Source organism: Schistosoma haematobium, chromosome 7 (genome assembly GCF_000699445.3).
Source record: "Schistosoma haematobium chromosome 7, whole genome shotgun sequence".
Classification (NCBI taxonomy): domain Eukaryota; kingdom Metazoa; phylum Platyhelminthes; class Trematoda; order Strigeidida; family Schistosomatidae; genus Schistosoma; species Schistosoma haematobium.
Genome location: NC_067202.1, coordinates 1,338,196 through 1,358,907, shown reverse-complemented (window position 1 = coordinate 1,358,907; position 20,712 = coordinate 1,338,196). Strand labels below are relative to the sequence as shown.

General features: G+C 34.2%; 1 protein-coding gene across 2 annotated transcripts in view; it reads right to left on the bottom strand.

Annotated features, from left to right (window-relative positions):
- ATP1A1_1 (Sodium/potassium-transporting ATPase subunit alpha-1) overlaps positions 1–20,712 on the bottom strand; it is a gene marked incomplete at its 5' end in the record, with an annotated part of 53,226 nt that overhangs the window by 24,654 nt on the left and 7,860 nt on the right. Inside the window, 3 exons of one of the 2 annotated variants that reach the window (XM_012940910.3) lie at positions 307–505; positions 11,079–11,347; positions 16,141–16,258. In XM_012940910.3, coding sequence (XP_012796364.2) covers positions 307–505; positions 11,079–11,347; positions 16,141–16,258 — 586 coding nt within the window. Of the gene's footprint in view, positions 1–306; positions 506–11,078; positions 18,720–20,712 lie in introns of those variants that run through there. The other variant, XM_051217778.1, reaches the window with a different exon arrangement.

Below are 20,712 nucleotides of genomic sequence, written 5' to 3'. Positions count from 1 at the left end.
GCGAGATCATCTCGATCTTAAGAATACTATTTCGATATTGCGTTTCCTTTGAGCTGACGAGTCCTAAAGTAGACAAAGTTCGCGTACTGTATTGCAATACTATCTACAGATTTAACCATGTAACCAAAGCAATCCGCTTAGGGTGCTAATACATCACAGTACAAACTGATCAATTACAATCCAACAATATTAACAACGTCAAAGTTTAACCTTTTACAATACAAAATAAATGATAGATTTAATAACAAAGTCAAGCGAAATAGCCATAAAATTATAGTGCAAAAGAAAAAACATGTACTATCCTACCTGACTGGTCATCTGTAGTATCAGCATCAAATATTTTATTGTCAAACCACATATGGGCTATAGTCATACGATTTTGTGTTAATGTACCAGTTTTATCTGAACAAATGGTACTTGTTGATCCAAGTGTTTCAACAGCTTCTAAATTTTTTACTAAACAATTTTTACTAGCCATACGTTTAGCGGTTAATGTTAAACATACCTATAAAAAACAACAACAACAACAACGTGAGAATGAAAGTAAATGATGGTAAGATAACACTGGTATTTAAAAAAAAAAACAGAAGTGAATCTCTAGGTAGTCTTCATCATTGATTGATATTGGTTAGGTTATCAATGAAAATCAGAAAACCGTGAACAGTTGTGTCGTCTTAGTATGGATACTTCAGTAGTGTAAACTTAAAATTACATCAGAGACTGAATACATGATATTCATATCTCCAGGTGAATGGTTCACTATTGGGAAAACTACTGGATCAGTGTCCTAAGATACAATTTCAACTTAAATCAATTCTGAATATAGTACAAAGATCATCTAATTTTATTGTTGACAGTTGTTTTAACTTCCAAGAGGTTTGAATTTGACCAGTCACGAATTTTTACTTGTGATCATAGAACATTATTGTCATTATTAGTAGCGGTAAATCATCATATAGTCCTATTCAATGGTTTGATATGTCTGTTACACAAGTGAATTATACAGTGATAGAAACACGAGTGATTGTCATAATCGGAATTAATTTGATCATAGAATGATTTAGAATGTTTGTCAAATCAAAAGATTGTCTTCTCTACACAATATGCTATGCACCAATTCAAAGTTCTGAAAGTTGATTTCTTTTTATCACGAATTGATTGACACAATACATGTTCAGTAGTAAGTAAACAGATTTAAGATTAATGTCAAATGTTGTAGTATAAAATCGTGTCATTTACTGAATTTAGCCATGTCATCATTTATGATAGAAAAAAATAATCATGCAGAAATTAAATGTCAACTTAATGATCAATTGAAGTTATTCGATCATTATGGGATCTTAAAGTTCCAAGTTTGATGTAGAAAGAGAGAGAGAATCATGGATGCTCAGGGTTGGTCGTTAAACTTTGAACAAAAGAGCTCCTAAGTCATCTATGTCACCTATTTGAACGATACTTGGCGAGATATAAAACCAATTCTGAGATGATGGAGAAGATTTGTAGCTCAGGTGGATGATTTCGGTGGAGTTTTGTTCTCTATCCTGTTCAGAGAACAAAATTTCACCCAAATTAGACCAATTCTCACAAAATCTTTTAAACAAAACTGTAAAAGGGGTTTGATTGATTTCAATCAGTGTAGTATCAAAAACCTAGGGGGATTGAGAAGAAATTTAGTCCTAGTATGAGACTGCTTAGCAGTATTCATCCACGACCTTATCAGAGATAAAGCTTAGGACACAGAGAGCCAGATGTTGATTGAAAGGTTTCGTACTTGGAACAAAACGCTACCCGGAGTACTTATTGGTGTTTTCCAATGATTCTACATGAAATGAAAATCCCCTCTATATATTAAAGAAAATCTCACTCAAACCAATCTTAAAATAATTTGTTGAGAGATAGAGAAAGGAACTATATTCAATACACCAACTCTTATTCAACGAACATATCATGTGTATAACAAAAGATGGAATTATCTTAAAACGTTAACAAACATTTACTGTTTACCACCATAGAGTAAAAACGATTGTATTAAAAACATATTAAATGCTTCATTATATCTCTGTAGATTATATCTGATAAGTGAATTGACACTATCTCTCAATCATAACTCTTTATCCTGAAACAAACTTTAACCAAGAAGAAATATACTTTGTGAACAAATTGACTAAGGACTGACCGAAAATGTATCACAGTTGCTTTAACCGCATCATTATACTGAGATAATAAAAACAGAATTGATGAATGTAATAAATAAACCTCATTATGTTAATTATCTAATCATCTATGACGTAGCAGTTATATACGTTCGGATATCTGATTATTTCTTCCTTTCTGGTTAAGAATACCCAATGCCAGACTATGTGTTGGTTAACACATTCGTCAGAAAAGCGTATTTGAGATCATGGACAAATTGAACTGTTTTCAATTGAGATCCTGACAGACTAGACAGATCTAGACATATTATGTGGCTTTTTGATAGCTGAACAACTCATGTGCTGTTTCAAGATCAAATGAATAGGTGGAAAATTATTTAATAAAAGGTACACTATAGAAGAAAGTCGATTATACGCCTAATCAAGGCCAAAGTCTGCATGCCATTATCTGGGTTAAAAGGACAAATGTATAAGTACTAGTGATTTGTGCGTACATGATTATTCGTTTAATCAATCAAAGATTCCTAGTCATTTCCACAACCTTTTCATTTGCACCGCTAGTTGGGTAAGGGTAGCAGGAAGTGTGAAGATTTGGATTGGATATCGTGGATCATAACATATTAGAAATCAGAGAATCAATCACTCTTCCATTCCAACAGCAACTGACAACCTGTAGCATATAAACTTTTGTACTTACAGGTTATTTAGACAAACGAGACTTATGTGGAAAATATTCTGATGACAGGAGTGGTTGGAATTAACCGGCAAGGAAGACATAGACTCAAATCACATACATCAGTAACAACATGGAAACTTGATCGATAGGCTCATACCAGCACGCAGAAGTATATAAGCATAATATAAATTACTACTTAGTAATCAATAAGTGTACAGTACATTAATTTGTAAAAAACTCATTGAAAGAAATAAAGGTAGAAAGAGTGATCTCCAAGATTACAGTTAAACCTCGCTGATGAGTGCCAAATAGCATCAAACGAAAAACAAGCAGGATGTTTTGTAGACTACCTCTAACCACTACCTTACAGCTACATTCTATTAGTAATGTTAAATGATTCAACACCAAATATTTATATCACAGAGCTGTCGTAAATATTTACAAACCAATCATCTCGGACAGTAGAATAAAAATATAGAACAGTATTTATTCCAGTCCACAGATAGCAATTTTAGTTATTTATTGTCTAGTACGGGGGATTTGTGGAGATTGTAGTACTCTCATAGTGGCGAGACTATAATTTATAGACCAACCAATCAGATTTAGGATAACAGGTCTTAGATTTTGGCGCAAAATTTATTCATCCATTCGGCTAAATAGAGTCTTGGCATTATAACTGATGTCAGTTTATAATGAAAACCCTAAATTTAATACCTAATCCTAGTCATCAATTGTAAATCATAATCCTTATTCTTCGAACTGCTTTATAACCCTTATTTAGCCCTAGTAAGTAAGTAGACACTCTCAAGGTCACCTTAGCTTCACTCAAAAGTCGTCCATAAACTATAGTCTCACCCTCATAGTTGAAATTACGAGTCACCGAAAACCTGGAATTACTAGGACGAGATGGCTGTCCAGTACTTTCAGGTTTTCAATAATGGTCTAGCTTACATAGTCTTAGGATTTCAATTGTGGTGATGTTTATTACATGTTTCCTTTGAATAATGACTATCTTATCACTGTCTCACTATATTTATACTTTAACTACTTGTGTTAAAATAATCAAGAAATGTACTAACTCAGAAGGATGTTGTTAATGGTTTCATGTTCTTTGAATTGTTGAAATCTCAACACGCTTGTAGATAACTTCAACGCCAGTTCAAGTTTAAGCGGAAGGGGACCATTGGATTATAAGACATGGTACACATAGAATCATTCATGACAAATCATTAACGGATAAAAGAAACAGTATAACGAAAAACTTGATAAATATGTGATTATGGAAACTGTTCTGTTATTGTTTTTTTGTCTTTATAATCATATACACATGTGAATAATTTTAATTATAGAAAAGAAAGAAGTTAGGATCAACCAATGTAAACAATAGTCACTGTGCGAAAATAATAAAAAAAAATCGATAAAGAAGGTTTTACTCAATGAAAGAAAATCTCACCATATATTATAATATGGAATAAATTTTTCGATTATTATGAGTGGGATAGGGAAAACACTTAAACAAACTACTTTCCAACATACATTGTAATGTAATCAAATAATCAAAATAGAAGAATACGACTATATTATTCCAGGGGAAAAAATCTATAGACCGGTAATATTTAGTTTTCATATTTTCTTACTAAGTGTAAGAAAGTGGTATAATATGATATTAGAATTGTTTGTGAGGGCTGAAACTATCGAACTTCAATCCTAATAGGAATTATCAATGTGAATTGTTATGTGGCTCTTTTCATAAGTTCAGTGGGTCCATATTACTTATGCCTATTACCCCTTTGGCAGGAGCGTAAGCCACCCACCAGCATTGTCTATCCAACACTGTCCTGGAAAATCCTTTCTATTTGTTTCTAGTCGGTATTCATCCTTTTCATATCTACAATGTGTTCCTTGGCCTTCTTCTTTTTCGTTTCCATTCAAGATTCCAAGTTAGAGCTTGCTTGGTGATTTTCCCAATGTATGTTTTTTCTACCTACAGCATCTTTTCCTAAATCCTTGTTCAATTAGAAGCTGATTTGTTTTCTCCTTTAGTAGATTATTGCTGATGGTATCCGGTCTACGGACACTGAGTATCTTGTGTAGACAATCGTATATAAATACTTGTACTTTTTCGACGATTGTTGTGGTAGTCCTGGAAGTTTCAGCTTCATACAGTAGAAATATCTCGACGTTCGTATTGAACATGTTAACTATGGTATTGGTTGGCAGTTGTTTTGAATTTCATATGCTCTTCAACTGTAGGAATGCTGGTGTTACTTTGCCAATCCTCGCATTTACGTCTGCATCCGATCCTCCTTGTTCATCGATGATGCTGACCAAGTAGGTGTAAGTTTACACCTGTTCCAGAGTTTCTCCATCAAGTGTGACCGGGTCAGTGTTTTCTGTGTTGTAATTGAGAAACTTGCATTTTCCGCAAGTTCCGTTGATATTGAAACCGCATGGTATTGAATAGTCGTATAGTTATAGGTAATGTGTGATGTAATATTATTAACTTCGACAGTAATCAATGAGAATTCTTATAAAACACCGTATCTTTTTATATATACTGAAAGTTATCTTAGTCAAAAGATAAATTATAAACTTTGATAGTTCATAAGATACCCAAATGCTCTGGTACGGCCGAGAGTGAGGAGAGTCAGCTCTCTATCTTCAAATGCTCTCAAATAGCCACGTGCATACAGCCACTGCCAGGGAGGTCCTACTCACTGCCTTCTCGCACCACGGGTGTTGTTTACGAAATTGAGAGGACGAAAAGAGAATGTTCGGCGGTTTAACCGGGTTGGTAGACACCGAGAGTCCACCTAGGGGAGTTGGAAAACCCTGATTCCAAACCAATGGTCCACATGGGATCCAGTATCCTGAGGGAATAAAGAGCGTATGAACTAATCGTTGGTCATCGGCTGCCATGGGAATGTATCTCCTGATGTTGCTCCACTGCCTTGTGGATCAGACCTTTAGGACGAAGGCTCTGGGTGTGGCCCCTTCCCAAAAAACCACCTGCTTCGGTTTAGGTACCCGGACAGTACCCGAGCCCTCACACAAATCATTCGATTTGTGTGGGCATATGTATTCGGTGCCCCATTGTACCAGTATTTATGTGATCAAATAAATAAATAAATAAAATGGATCGATTATAAATAACATCATAGTTAAACAACAATTTGTGAGTAAAAAGATTGATCATAGACACTAATTATTCATAAGTTGACAAGATAAAATAATTCAACTAGATAATTTCTAAGAGAAAGGTGAGACAGCATACATTTAAATATCAACTTTTATTTAAACTATTACATCTAATGCGAATGATTACGTAATCAGAAACACAAACTAATCAAAGCTTTCATAAGTTATCAGTTTAAGGGTTGTGAAGATTGTTAAGTTTTTGATTGAGATCATGAACCGACCACCAATGAAAACATGGAAGCACTGGACGGCCGTTATGTCCTATTGTGGGACTCCGCAGCAGTGTTGTTGTATACAAATTACAGTTCGATCAATGGATTGATATCCTTCTACAATTTGTTTAATTTTAAATGTGATTAAATGCTGACTAACATTTATCACAGAGTGCAGTTATCTTCAATCTTGAAAGAAACATTACTGATATCATTTCGGATAAGAAACACTATCTCATTTGAGCAAACTAGTGTAAGTCAAACAAAATCGAACACTACAGAGAAATACTAGTCAAGAAAGACGTTTCGGTATATTTTAACAGTGTGACAACATATTGTTTAGATCAAAGTATACTCGATGTTTGTTACATACACAAACACACACACACACACACACAAAATCAACACAACGATCACTACTTTGTTAATAGTTTCAACGCTATTCTGATTAAATAACAAAGAATTGAAGTATGTTCAAATAATAGATACAACCTTCCATTAATATACAGATACGAATCATTTGAATAAGAGAGAGAGAGAGAGGAGGCCAGTCAATCAGCTACAACGTAGGATCACGAATATATATGCATCAGTCCAAGTTGCCATACCTCATTAGCATAACAAGATGAACACCAAATTCATAAAAGTCGTTAATTCAAGAGAGAGGAAGAGGAGGAGGAGGAGAGAAAGAATGAGAAAAAGAGAATAAGATGATATACTCTAAATTTGGGTAACACCAACGGTGCACACACACACACAGGAAAACAATAGAGTTGAAGTTGTGAATTAGTCAAGCAACAAAAAAAAGTTATGATTATTGTATTAAGAATATGGTCAAACTAGTTAAATTAATGGTTAGAATGTGAAATGTGAAATTACCATCTCTCATATATTTGAAATCTGGAGAATAATGTATCTGGAAAGAGTTGAAGTTTTTTTTTTAAAAAAAACATTCTATGTAAACATTGAATTATGAAATGTGTGATAGAGACAAGCTTATAGGAATACTGTTATGGATGCAGAATAATGTGCCAATCATTATCATGTTAAGTCTAATGATTTCCTTGGACTCTAAATGGGCATTCCCTATTGGCCATCATTTATTTCACTCGTTAAATATTGTACAAATGTTATTTTCTATTTTTATGGTACGATGTGGTCTGTTTGGTTGGTATATAAACAGAGTATGTTTGAAATATAACGATTCATAACTCAGAGGCTGTGACTTGCGTTCTAGACTCAACTGGCTGGGCTAGACAGGGAATCGGGACTCTAGGTCATACTTACGTGTTTACGTCTCACTGATTCGATCGATAAATACGCTGCTCCATCTAACCTGCAGTCCACCCGTTACAACAAATACATAGAATATTGTTCAATGAGAATAGATTACATTCACTAAGATGGATAAATTCATTAATTTCAATTGGTTGAAATCATGAGTCAATTGAAGCTAGACTATCTATGGAAAACCTGGAAGCAATGGACAGTCGTTTCGTCTTATTTGTGGGACTTCTCATTAATTGTAAAGCTTTCATTGTAAAAGTAGATACCAATGAATTTTATTGTACAAAGTGATAATAAGTAATACAATACAATCAAAATTAACCGATAATGAGGAGTATTTTATGTACACTATAACCTTAGTCGATTGTTGATGTTAAGTGATATATAATTTAGAATCAATCATAATTACGGCAAAACATTTACTCATTATTTCAGTCTAGATCTTGAGTAACCATGTAGATGTATACATACTTTTGCATTCTATCGTCTTGTACTATACTCAAAATAATCTATCTCACTTCAGCATTTTTACTATTCAGCTCGTTAACATCAAACTTGGAGGAAGTCAGACTGGTTTCACACCTGGACACAGTAAAAGATAGATCAAATCGTCACTGTTCTTCAGATCTCTGAATATAGAGTGAGTAAACCATCCAACAGTTCTCTACGTATTACACACTGTGGTTATGAAACATGATCTAAAGATGTTCAAGGCATGTATGGGTTGGAAAAGTTTGATCGTAGGGGTCTTTGAAGTATTCACCGAGTATGCTGAGAATATCAGGTGACCAATACTCTCGTTAGATGCAGGTTGCATGAAAAAATAACTAATCAATTAGTGAGGTTCGAAACTTGTAAATGAAGTGGTTGGTACAGATGTAACACGTTCCTAATCAACACCTACATGAACAGACAACGTTAGTTGTAGTATGATTAATTCGGAAGAAATCTTGAAGTGACGAAACAAAAACATGACATCAATCTATGAAATCATCGACTGTTGGACTAAACTATATTAGTAGATTCAAATTACTTCAGTCAGTGGTTGAAAAACACATAAGTTCACAGAGTTCAAGTTGTAAGACTATCGAAAAATAGCATAGGTAGTAACAGTACTAAACGTAATAGGAAAGGTTACGCACTGAAAATACAATTCGAGAAGTAAATGTAAATTAGTGAGATAAAAACGGGAAAAAATTCGGGGCAAGACAAAAACTGGATGCATCTGTGTCATTCCAAACGATTTTGAGCAATGTCATTCAAAGTCTCTAACCACCGCTTACGATCATCACACCGACCACAACCACGTAGTCTACACCTATTAGCATGGTTAAGTCTAATTGTCAGTCACTTCACGAATTGATGCCATGTTTTGGTTTGACTAACCCTAACGTTCATCAAGCCTAGTCCTACACCATAAAACATCGTCTGTCATGGTAGGTGGTGGTTGAACATACGTAACACATGTCTCAACCACCTCAGTTGATCAAAGTTGGACATGAAGCAACTGTATTCGACATCTAGTGAAGTGTAGCTGTCACAAAATAAATCTAAATTGATTATGATACTTTTTGATCCGATTTGTAATGATTTAAATCCTTACATTGATGGTATGTACTACAACTGATTAGTCTCACTGTCCTGCTCGCCACTATTCAACATTGAATATGATATTATTGTATTCAACACACAAATTAAACAAGAGTATACATGTATGTAAAGAGTAGGACAGCTATGTAGTTTAGAATCTTTGTAATTTGAAATGAAAAGTTTCAGTCCAGTGATGGATAGTTGAACTTACAACTGGAAATTATCATAGACGTCATATTCAATAAACTATGTGCAAAAACTAATATGACATTATGTTTTAACAATATTGAATAAAAGTAGATCTGGTTGATGATGGAAGATATAAGAAATGATTATTTTTAATAAGATGAACAAGATTTGATCGTTTGATTGTGGGCATGTTATTTATCGTTCCGCTTTTCAATTGATGCACAGATTGGATTTGCAAACAACAATCTCAACTTATTAATCTGTAACCCGAATGTAAAGCTTCTAAAAATTTCCAGTTAAAAACATGCCTCTGTATATGATGATGATGATGATGATGATGATGATGATGATGGTGTTGTTAAGCGATAGTTGTATTCAACTGAATCCCTAGCTTAAATGTCCATTTGTCCCAATTTTCACACAACATCAATACAGAGATTAAATTTATTAAGGTTGAAGTCCAAGGAAAAGAGATACAGGAATTAAACGTATGGACTTTTTTAAAGGGTCGGAACCTATCAGAGAAAAAAGGCAATGAATGCTTTTGTGTCAAAATAACGAAATCGAAGGATGTTACTCAACATCTCCAATCACTTCATGGACTAATCCCATGTTTTCGTCTGACTATATCTAGATCTCCTCCAAATTACTTCAACGAAACCAGACAGCGCATTCAGGAGTGTCATTGCAACTGAACGTACTCAATTACTGACCATAGAAATATGAATTGAAACATGGGTAAGAATACATTCAAATGAAGTAAATGTATGTATACAATGACAGGTTAAAGGTCAACAATAGTCAATCAAGACCGAGGTCTAAAGCACAAGCTGTAAGTCATATATGGAGAAATTCTAACACTTCATTTTTGCCTAAAGTTTGTGCTGGTGATGTTATTTAGAAGAACAATGAAAGCGACGCGACCAAACCATTCAGCTCAAAGAACAAAACATTTAAATGTATACACTATCTTTTAAATTATATATCGCATTTATTCCATAGTGTACCGATTTCCTACTTTATATCATGCTTCACATTTATTTATTTTGATTACTTAGTTAAATGTGATGTAGTTTACAGTTGACTTGAACTGTCTTGTACAAGATATTGATATAATGTACTAAGTGAAATAGGACATTCAAACTTTCAAAGCAATATATATCTCATAAATATATTTGGTTTATTGAGAACAGACAACTGAGCACCAATATAACGAGTCAATCATGGGCAATATAAAATCCCAAACTTATCAATATGGTTTAGTTTAATAATTAATGTATTAATAGACTGATTTTGAAGCTTTAGGTTTGATTTCACGCCTGTAACGGTCGTTTAGCTACCCGTAATAAATGTCCCAACGTGGATCAATAAGAGATGCTTAGTTTATCACGTTACAAATGATGGACATGAAAATGAATAGATCATTATTAAACAAGTGAATGATTATCGTAAAGATATCATAACAATAGTGGTCGTTTGAAGAAGTTGGTAAATTAATATCACATGGGTTTTGTGGATATTATAGTAATTTCAATGGTTAAGATCATGAGTCAGTCGAAGCTAGACCACCATGGAAAACCTGGAAGCACTGGATGGCCCACAATAGGATGAAACGGCCGTTCAGTGCTTCCAGGTTTTCTATGGTGGTCTAGCTTCAACTGACTCATGATCTTAACCATTGAAATTAATATCGGTTAACGATCTTTTAAAAAATTATTAAAAAGAAGAACCAATTGATCCAACCATCAAAAACAAATAGTGTTTTTTACTTACCGTCACAGTAGCTAGAAGACCTTCTGGAACATTAGCTACAATGATACCAATTAAAAAGATTACAGCTTCAAGCCAATGATAGCCCAAAATGAATGCAATAACAAAAAATGAAACACCAAGAAATACAGCAACACTTGTAATAAGATGAATAAAATGATTAATTTCTTTATTAATTGGTGTTTGACCAATTTGTAAACCTGAAGCTAAATTTGCTATACGACCCATAACAGTACGATCACCAGTACTAACAACTATACCACGACATGTACCTAAATATGAAATAGGATGTAAAAAAAAAGCAGAGAAGAGAAATAACTTATTTACATGTTGAATATTATTTTTGCTATATTTATCAGTAAAATTATAAAAGCAGGTAAACGAATGAACTTACGGGTGGTAATTGCCCCCCAAATGCCCAGGTATGGTCGAAGGTGGGGAGAGTCCTCTCTCTCTCTCTAAATGCTTTCGCATGGCCATGTGGATACAATTATTTGTAGTGAAGGCCCACTGAATCCCTTCTAGCGATGGGAGTGTTTATGAAATTGAGAGGACGAAAATCGAATGTCTGGAGAATTAACCCGGTTGGTAGATATGGAGGATCCACCTAGGGGAGTTGGAAAACCCTAAATACAAACCAACCAGGATCCTGAGGGAACAAATGGCACATGGACCTATTGTCGGATACCAGTTATCATGAGACCGCATCTCCTAACGTTGCTTCACTACCTTGTGGATTAGACCGTGTATATGTGAAAGATATGTATGACATGTTTATTCTTAATAAGGTCCAAATTAAATATTACTGACAGCATGTATTGCTCGATAGTTTAGTAGGTGAACCACTCAGTTTCAAATCATTAAAATTTTATCTTGACATGTAGTTACTTTATTTGCCTCGGTTTTTGAAGCTGGGCAATACCACTCCCTTCAATACAGTGTAGAAAACTATACTTAGTAGGTCAAGCTATCATAATTAAAGTAATACCCTAAAAACTGACTGGGGATTCGACTTTCCGTCAACCTTAAACTCCTCCTCACCTACTCCGACTTGAGGAACTATGTTTCATACTTATCGTAGCTAAGTACACAAATATGTACATGGTAAGTGGGGTATGTGTGACACCAAAAGTTACCACATAAACTAATAGCACAAAACTAGGAGGACACAATTATGGAGATTATTCAATATAGAAATAGTTTACACCACGAAAAACCGGTTTTAGGTGGACGAATATCGATTAGTCTGCTAAATGAACACTTGATCCGGTTTGCAGGCACTTCAAATAACCTCAGGCTAAATCTGCACGGCAACTTAAACGCAGGAAAGCAAGAGAGGATTGCGATAAGAACGCTTTACTAGAAAGTCAGTTTATGTATAGGAAAGTGAGGGTATTTACAGTTACACATGACCTTGAGCTTCTCAAAGCTTCTCGAATCATACTAAGAGATGTAGCAGTATAGGTAAGTATCTAAACAGAAACGTGACTCTTTACATTCTAGATGTTTACGAGAAGTTTATATTCAACGCTGGTTAGATAGTGTTTCCGAGATTTTTCCGAGCCCCTATAGACTTTTCCGAGGAGTACTTTGGAACCGTGGTAGATTGTAAAGATGTGTTCATGCCGAATATAAAACTATTCTTCATCAACGTGAATTTACAACCCTGTCAGAAATTAAGTCCTTCAACTTAAAGAACTATCAGCTAAGATCTGACACCCTAGACCATCGAGTTATCTACCACATTCAATAGGCAACTTATTAACAACTTCAGTCAATTCATGATTTAGTGTACTTAACTTGTAACATTACAGCTGAACTTTACCGATCGGAGAAATTAAGAGAGTTGTCAGGGTTGGTCTGTTTTTCGCCTAATATATCCAGCCTCCTACATTCGTGATTTGATATTCATTATATGCGGAATATTAACTAAACTGATTGTAATTTTACAGGGACACTAATTCCAACAAGTTTGCGTCCTCTTCAAACTACTGGCAGCTATAACTAGTTGGTCAATGAGTAGCAGTGACCAATATTATGTTCGTTTAGTTCTTTTAGTGAAACCCCATTCAATAGATCGAGTTATAATGCGGTTACTAATATCAAAAGCACTATGTTTCAATGCTAAGTGGTTGGATATAGTCAGCAAGAAACCCTGTTTGACAAAGATTTCATTTTAGTCAACACTCATCAGTAAGCTGTAACCTATAATATTGGGCGAATTGATTCTCCCTGTGAGAATTGAATCCACTTTAGTGAAACTTCACAATCTGAGACCTTACCTCACTAAGTTATTCGAGTTATAATTGCATTTTGATCAATTTTGTATATGTGAAATCAAACATATTTTAGGGGTTAATTACTCAATATCAGTTGGTTAAATTCTTTGATTCTACTAATAATTATTTTCAGAAGGGGATTTGTCGATATTATAGTAATTTAATAGTTGGATTCATGAGTCAAATGAACTTAAACCATCATGGAAAACCTGGAATCACTGGACGGCCGTTTCGTCTTCTCAGCAGTGCGTATCCATGATCCCGCCTAACGAGATTCAAACCCAAGACCTATCAGTCTCGCGGGTGAGCGTTTAACCACTAGACCAATGAGCTTGCCAGCATTCCATGTTGTTAATGTCTAACTTCAACTAATCCACGAAATTAAGTGACATATCCACCATTTTCTTCAGTGAGCTACTAACTCACAACAGATCCGGTTGATCATTGCTTCTCATTAGAACTTTAGGAAGTAGTAACCTCTTGAAGTTAGTCATTACTAGTGATCATATGTTGATCCATATCAGAAGGGGGGGAGTACTATGGTGGATGGATATGATAGTCATTTGTTCTGTTTTTCTTTTAATTATTTCATTAATTTATTTACTCATAGTAATTTTATTTATTCTAATAGTATAGTTAATCTATTCAATATGATTAAATGACTAAATGAACAAAAAAAGAAAAGAAAAGAAGATAAATTAGGTGTAATCTGAAATTTCCAAATAAACTTTGAAAAACAAGTAAACAATTCTTACAAAATAATAATAGAAATAAGTAGATAAACGATGATGCCAAATAGGATATATCAAGCATAGACTATGGATATATATATATAGGGAGAGAGAGAGAGAGAGAGAGAGAGAGAGAGAGAAAGATCTATGTAACTACAGGGGGAATATGAGATCAAACTAATATAAGGATTAGAGTTGGTGTTTGGCTGTCAGTTTCACAATCACAGATCAATATATATATTATAGCAAACAAATTCATGCCTCCAAGCAACTGGTTTAAAATGTAGGTCACAAAAATAGGATAAAAAAAAACTACGCCTAATCTCAAGAATACATATAAATAATAGTTGTATTATATCTAAGAGATTATAAAAGAAATTTAAATGAAATCCTCTAATGGTTTTAACTTTGAAATATAATTAGCATATGGATTGATCGGAAATCTTTTTAGTAAACAACAATAAACTGAGATGGATAGTGGCTAGCAATGGAATAATCTACAAAGCAAGTTTCGTCAGTTAGCTACAACGCACGACCAGGAACATATATACAACAGTCCAAGTTGTAATACCTCGTTAGCATAACAAGATGAACACTGAATTCATAGAAGTAGTTAATTCAATGGTGGTAATATATACAAGAAAAATTGTATATAAGGATATAGTACAGGAAGAGAGAATTGCTTCGTAGAAAGAAAGATATAAAGCGATTTTAATCTCATAGTTTAAAGGAAGACAGAGAAGCGAGTTTCGTTCTATTTGGAGGATACCGGGTTAGAGTTCCAGAGTGAATATCAACTTCGGAACGTGGGTACATGCAGATAACGAGTCCCAAGCAGGACGAAACACGCGTCCTGTATTTTACTGCTAACCAATTATAATGCTTGTGACTTAAGACAATATCAAGGCAATCCGTACAGGATGCACATAGGTCAAAAAGAGACTGGTCAATTGCAGTCCAAAATGTCATAGGGAAGATTCAAACAACCAATACAGAATGAATAATAAACTGAAGTTGTATTCTGCTCTGAAAATGAAATGTTTGCACTAGTTGATAGTGATCAAGATTAGTTGAACATGATTTCTGCAGTGATTCATCTGAGGATTAGAATGGTGAAAAATTAAACTCGCTACTATAGCCATAACAATCAGGGAAGTTCAAAATACAGGATCGAATGATGTATACATAAATTGGACAGTTTTTATAGCTCAGTCTCTTATAAATAACGTGAGACTCGGCATATACGTTATTTGTTGTTAACGCTTACATGCATGGCTCAGTCTAAGAATTATTGACCCCACGGATTACTGTGATATCTTGGTTCGACCCCCTCACTTCATGTCAAGACTTGGTCAGACACCAACGCATCAGAAGTAATGAAATTTACAAGATAAGTGAAGTGATAGACATGTTTAACAACTTCAATACCTATCATTACTTGATGCAGACCAGCATTAAAATTTCTGAGAGACTAAACGAATGAGAAATGTGGGATAAAAATCAAACTCAGAATTTAAAGGAAGATGATGACTATTCCGGTAGTGTACCTGTATCCCATATCACCATGAGCTGACAATGAACTGAATTACTGGAGGAGACAAAAACCACCTTTTCTGAACGATTCAAATATCTTTACAATTGGTCGTTTAATATTCGAATGAGGAGAGGTTAGAGTGCAGTGTCAACTTATGAGGTGATAACAGTGTTAGCCATAATCTATAATGAATCGATTGAATGTGAAATTTTCGACCGATGAATTGAATCTAAGTAGTTTAAATATATTAACTTCATTGTAAAATCTGAAAATTCAGCATTTAAGCGGTTCAACTTTTAACCAATAAGTCATGAGTTCGAATCATCTCTATTTGCCTTGATTTAGTCAACCTCGTAGTATAAGTAGCCCTGATAATTCAGAGAATGTATGGCTGGAAGTCAAGTACATGAATCTGTGTTGTACCTGGGGAAGCAATGAATCATATGTATAAAATACAAAAAATTAATGAGAGTATAATATGTAACCGAGTTGATGCATATATATGTATATATACTACTCACCATCGACAGCGTTAGTTGAGAAGAAGGCTAAATTCTTCGTCTCCAATGGATTTTCATTCGTATATTCTGCTGTACGTGATTGTGGCTCAGATTCACCAGTCAACGCAGAATTATCCACCTGAAATATGTGTGTTGGTTTTTTTAAGTTAAAAAGAAAAGTTTAAAATGTCGCCATAAATACAAAGTATATAGGAATATAAGGTAAATTAAATCGACAAGAGAACAGACAAGCAGTTTGAATTACTACACTAATGTAACTCAACAGTCTTCATAACCCTCCTAAAGTAATAAGGATAATGTGCTCACTACTAAGTTTTAGATGCAATTCTAAGAATTCTAGTGAGAAGCTCTGACTAGTGATTTTCAACTATGTCGGGTGTGAGACAGTTATCCACCATAGGTAATGCAAAATGATCCAACGATGGGGCGAATTGATTGAATTTAAACTTGTACACCATTGAACCACAATTCATTGATCTAGAAGTTAAACTTCTGCGTGTGAGGCCGAAGTTCCTGAGTACCATCTCCAGTGGTGGGTCATGGATGCGCTGCATGATTGGAAGGTCCTTAATTTCAACCAGTGTATTGAGTTATAGGTAGGTATGTTTATTGCTAAGTACGACTCATAAAAGAAAATGAGATAACCGATGATCAGTTCTATCTTGTTCTCCATGCAACTCTTCGCCTGGCTTTAGTTAGAAGTGAAAAATTGCACAAAATCTTTACGAAGTTATAACTCAGTTGTATCGTTTAGGTTATATCCACATGAATTAGATCGCCTCAATATTTTCATCGGTTACAAAGATTTTGGAACAGAGATAGATAATGCCAAGCAGAAGAATCCAAGACACGCGTTTCATCCTATTTGAAAATTGTCAGCTGAATGTATCTGAACCAAAGTGTTATTGTTCACTTTAGGACTCAATAACTAAGTGCATAATGTGCTGGACGTTCGAAACGAAGGATACAATGTTCAAATATCAGTGTGAACAACAACACTCAGATTCAGACACATCAGTTAGTCACAACGTAGAACCTAAACGTACGTATACCGATTCAAGTTCGAGAAGAAAATGTAAATTATTGAGATAAATACGGGAAAACTTTATGAGGAATTCGGAATCTGAATTCGAGAAAGACAAAGAATAGATGCACCTGAGACAGTCCAAACTATTTTAAGCCATTTCATTCAAAGTCTCTAACCACCGCTTACGGTCATCACACTGACAACAACCAGGTAGTCTACACGTATTAACATGATTAAGTCTAATTGTCAGTCACTTCACGAATTGATGTCATGTTTTGGTTTGACTGACCCTAACATTCATCAAGCCTAGTCCTACACCATAAAACATCGTCTGTCATGGTAGGTGGTGGTTGGATATACGTAACAAATGTCACAACCACCTTAGTTAGTGAAATTTTAATACCTCAAGCGATTTACAATTCTTACTGAGTATTCTATTTCTAATCCAGGCATTGGTTACTCTGTGGTCTCAAAACACATGAGCAATGCATCGTAGACACTTGTGATCGGAAACCAGTAACCTTAGAATATCCTCTATTCTTAATAGCTATGATTCATATCCATAAAGCGCAGTAAACTCGCTCTTTGGTTGAAAGATGAGTATCTCGCCTACGCCACAAATGATACAAACTGACAAAGACCACTCAAGCCTTTTCAATTCGTAATGAGATCTTGCCAGACACTAGATAATCAGGACTGATGAGACTCCCAAGATAAATGAAGCAATCAATGCATTCAACTTTTTCGCACCCTATTAATAATACAAACGATGACGCAAGCCAATCCTGAAGCAGCATTTCGCATTTAGGAGAGAACTGTGGTGTATGTTACTGATGTTGACAGATATAGGTGGTATGTATCATCAATCGAAAGTGAAATACCTGGAGGAAGAAGATTAAGAAGGTCGAGGAAAAGAGAATGAGAACAGAGAATGCTTGATGTGGAAACGAAAGAACAATAAAGTCTGAGACAATTGATTAACATTTTGCAAATGAACTATTTACTGTATGGTTCTCAGATTTTACTGAGATTCTGTGTTTTAGTGTTCAAATACATTCGGTTGTACTCACTGATGTTCTCGTTCACTACAGAACTAAATCTTAAACATACTTGAATTGATGCTTAAAATGATCAGAACACTGAATTTTGTCAACAACGCACCACAGTAATTATGGACAAAGAAGAATACGTCAAAAAGGCCGAGGAACTACTTAAAGATAAGAGCACATACAAGCCCATTAGGATGGGAAATAGTTGAGCAAAGTGGAAGAAAAATGGTATACCTAATGATAACGGATGCACACTACTGGATCCGCAAATACCAACACGTCATAGAGGATCGAAAGATGAAGTTACAAAGGACACTTTTGTCAACATTTTTCATCAAATAGAACTATAAGTAAATCATCAACTGATAAGTGACAAATAAGACTTAATGCGTTTCACTATTAGCTGCATTGAACCATTAAAACTTTAATGATAAGTGGAGAAAGTTTATTTTAATCTTAACTTATCAACAACAACAAAAACCACCACCACCACTGTCACAACAACAACAACAACAACAAAAATATATATCTTAAAACTAGAATGAATGAAATTCGATAATACTCGATTATAAACTAACTGAATTCCTTATATGATATGATCTTATAAATGAAACTGAATCAAATATCTATCTATCTCCATATATATTTTTGTCAGTTCATTTCACTCGTGAAATTTTTTCCATGATACCCATTTATCAATAATTTAAACACTTGTTCAATTCCAATAAATAATAATAATAATAATAGGTTATATATATATATCTATATATATGAACGAGTTTATACGCATCAATCGTTATTCAATAGTGATGGTTTATACAACCGATTATTTACAAAATCGTCAATTTTGAGGACACATGAGAGTTAGTTAGTTAGTTAAGTTCAAAGGCGGAATGAAACGGAAGTGGCAAACTAATAAATATATATTCATGAAAATAATATATATATATATATATATATATATATATATATATATATATATATTAATAAAATACTTTACTATGATTTTCATAAGGAAAGAATAAGGGTATGTGTAACATTGATGGGGGGTGATGGTGATGGTGGTAATAATGGAAGGGTATTACATACAGCACATGATGTATATTCTTAATAAACAGTTCTTTAAGTAATAGTAATAGTAGTGGTAGTAGTAGTAGTAGTAGTAGTCGCCGTAAAAACGGTCTAAACTAGGTTGCTTGACCTAAAATACTAAATTACAATTAACAATAGTTATGAAGATATTATACAATTTTTTCATTGAAAACGTAATAACTAGATTAAAAACATTTAGACAATCTAATCTACATTGTATGATTATTCATAGTTAGTTGATTCTTATGAAGATTAATTGAAATAAAGACTAATTTCCATCCATAGGCTGATACAGTACCTAGAAAACTATTCCAAATGAATACTGTATTAGGAGATGGAATGCAATCTTGAAGAATAATAGTACTAGTTAAATTAGTAGGCTATGATGAAAGTCGTTTTTATAATGAAACTATAATTTGTGGACAACCTTTGTGGGACACTGAAGTAACCTTGAGAGTGTCCACCTAATAACCAGTAACAAATGAAGGTTATAAAATTGTGTAAGGAATTAGATTTAGGATTTTCATCATGAAATGATATTAACCATAATGTCAAAACTCTATTTAGCCAAATAGATGAGTAAATTTAGCGTCAAAATCCGAGACCTGTTATCTTATACCTGATTGGATCGTTCATAAATTATAGTCTCGCCTTATTTTCAACTATAGACTGATATGAGACTAAAGAACATACGAATTGTCGAGTTTGTGATTCTTTGAAAAAGGGTAACTAGATAACAATTTAAGTTGGGGTTTCTACAAAATATAAAGATATGTATATATTTTAGTGGCCCTATATCTGACTCCATTTAGATCGTATGATGATTGTTATCGGAATATATTATATGCCACATTAGTGAATAACGGAATAAGTCAAATACGAGAATGAAGTTCAAATACGTATATCCCATAATTCATTGATTTAAACAGACAATCAAGGAAACGAAATGACGCGCAGTGAAGGCGAGTGAGTTAACTCCACTTATCGTTACTTTGATTCTCTGACTATCTATCTAGATGGAGTGTATGCAACAATATATATATCCCGATAACAATCATCATACGATCTAAATGGAGTCAGACATAAGGCAATTAAAATCTAAACACTATTAATCTTCAATCCACTTGGTATTGATTATTTGTATCTTCCCATTTATGTTTAGGACAGTAATTAATCAGTCTCTTATTGTACATACTGTGCGTTTTGCCTCGATATAGCCTTAATTCACAAGCATTACATGCAAAGATGGATTGTATGAGCAAGTGGCTATCATGAGTCAGTAGCTAAGTGAATAACAAGATGTCGTTTGGAGCGAACGGTACTTGGTTTAAGTCCCAGGGTAAACATCAACCATGAGATGCAGGTACACCCACTTAACGAGTCTCAAATAGGACGAAATGCGCG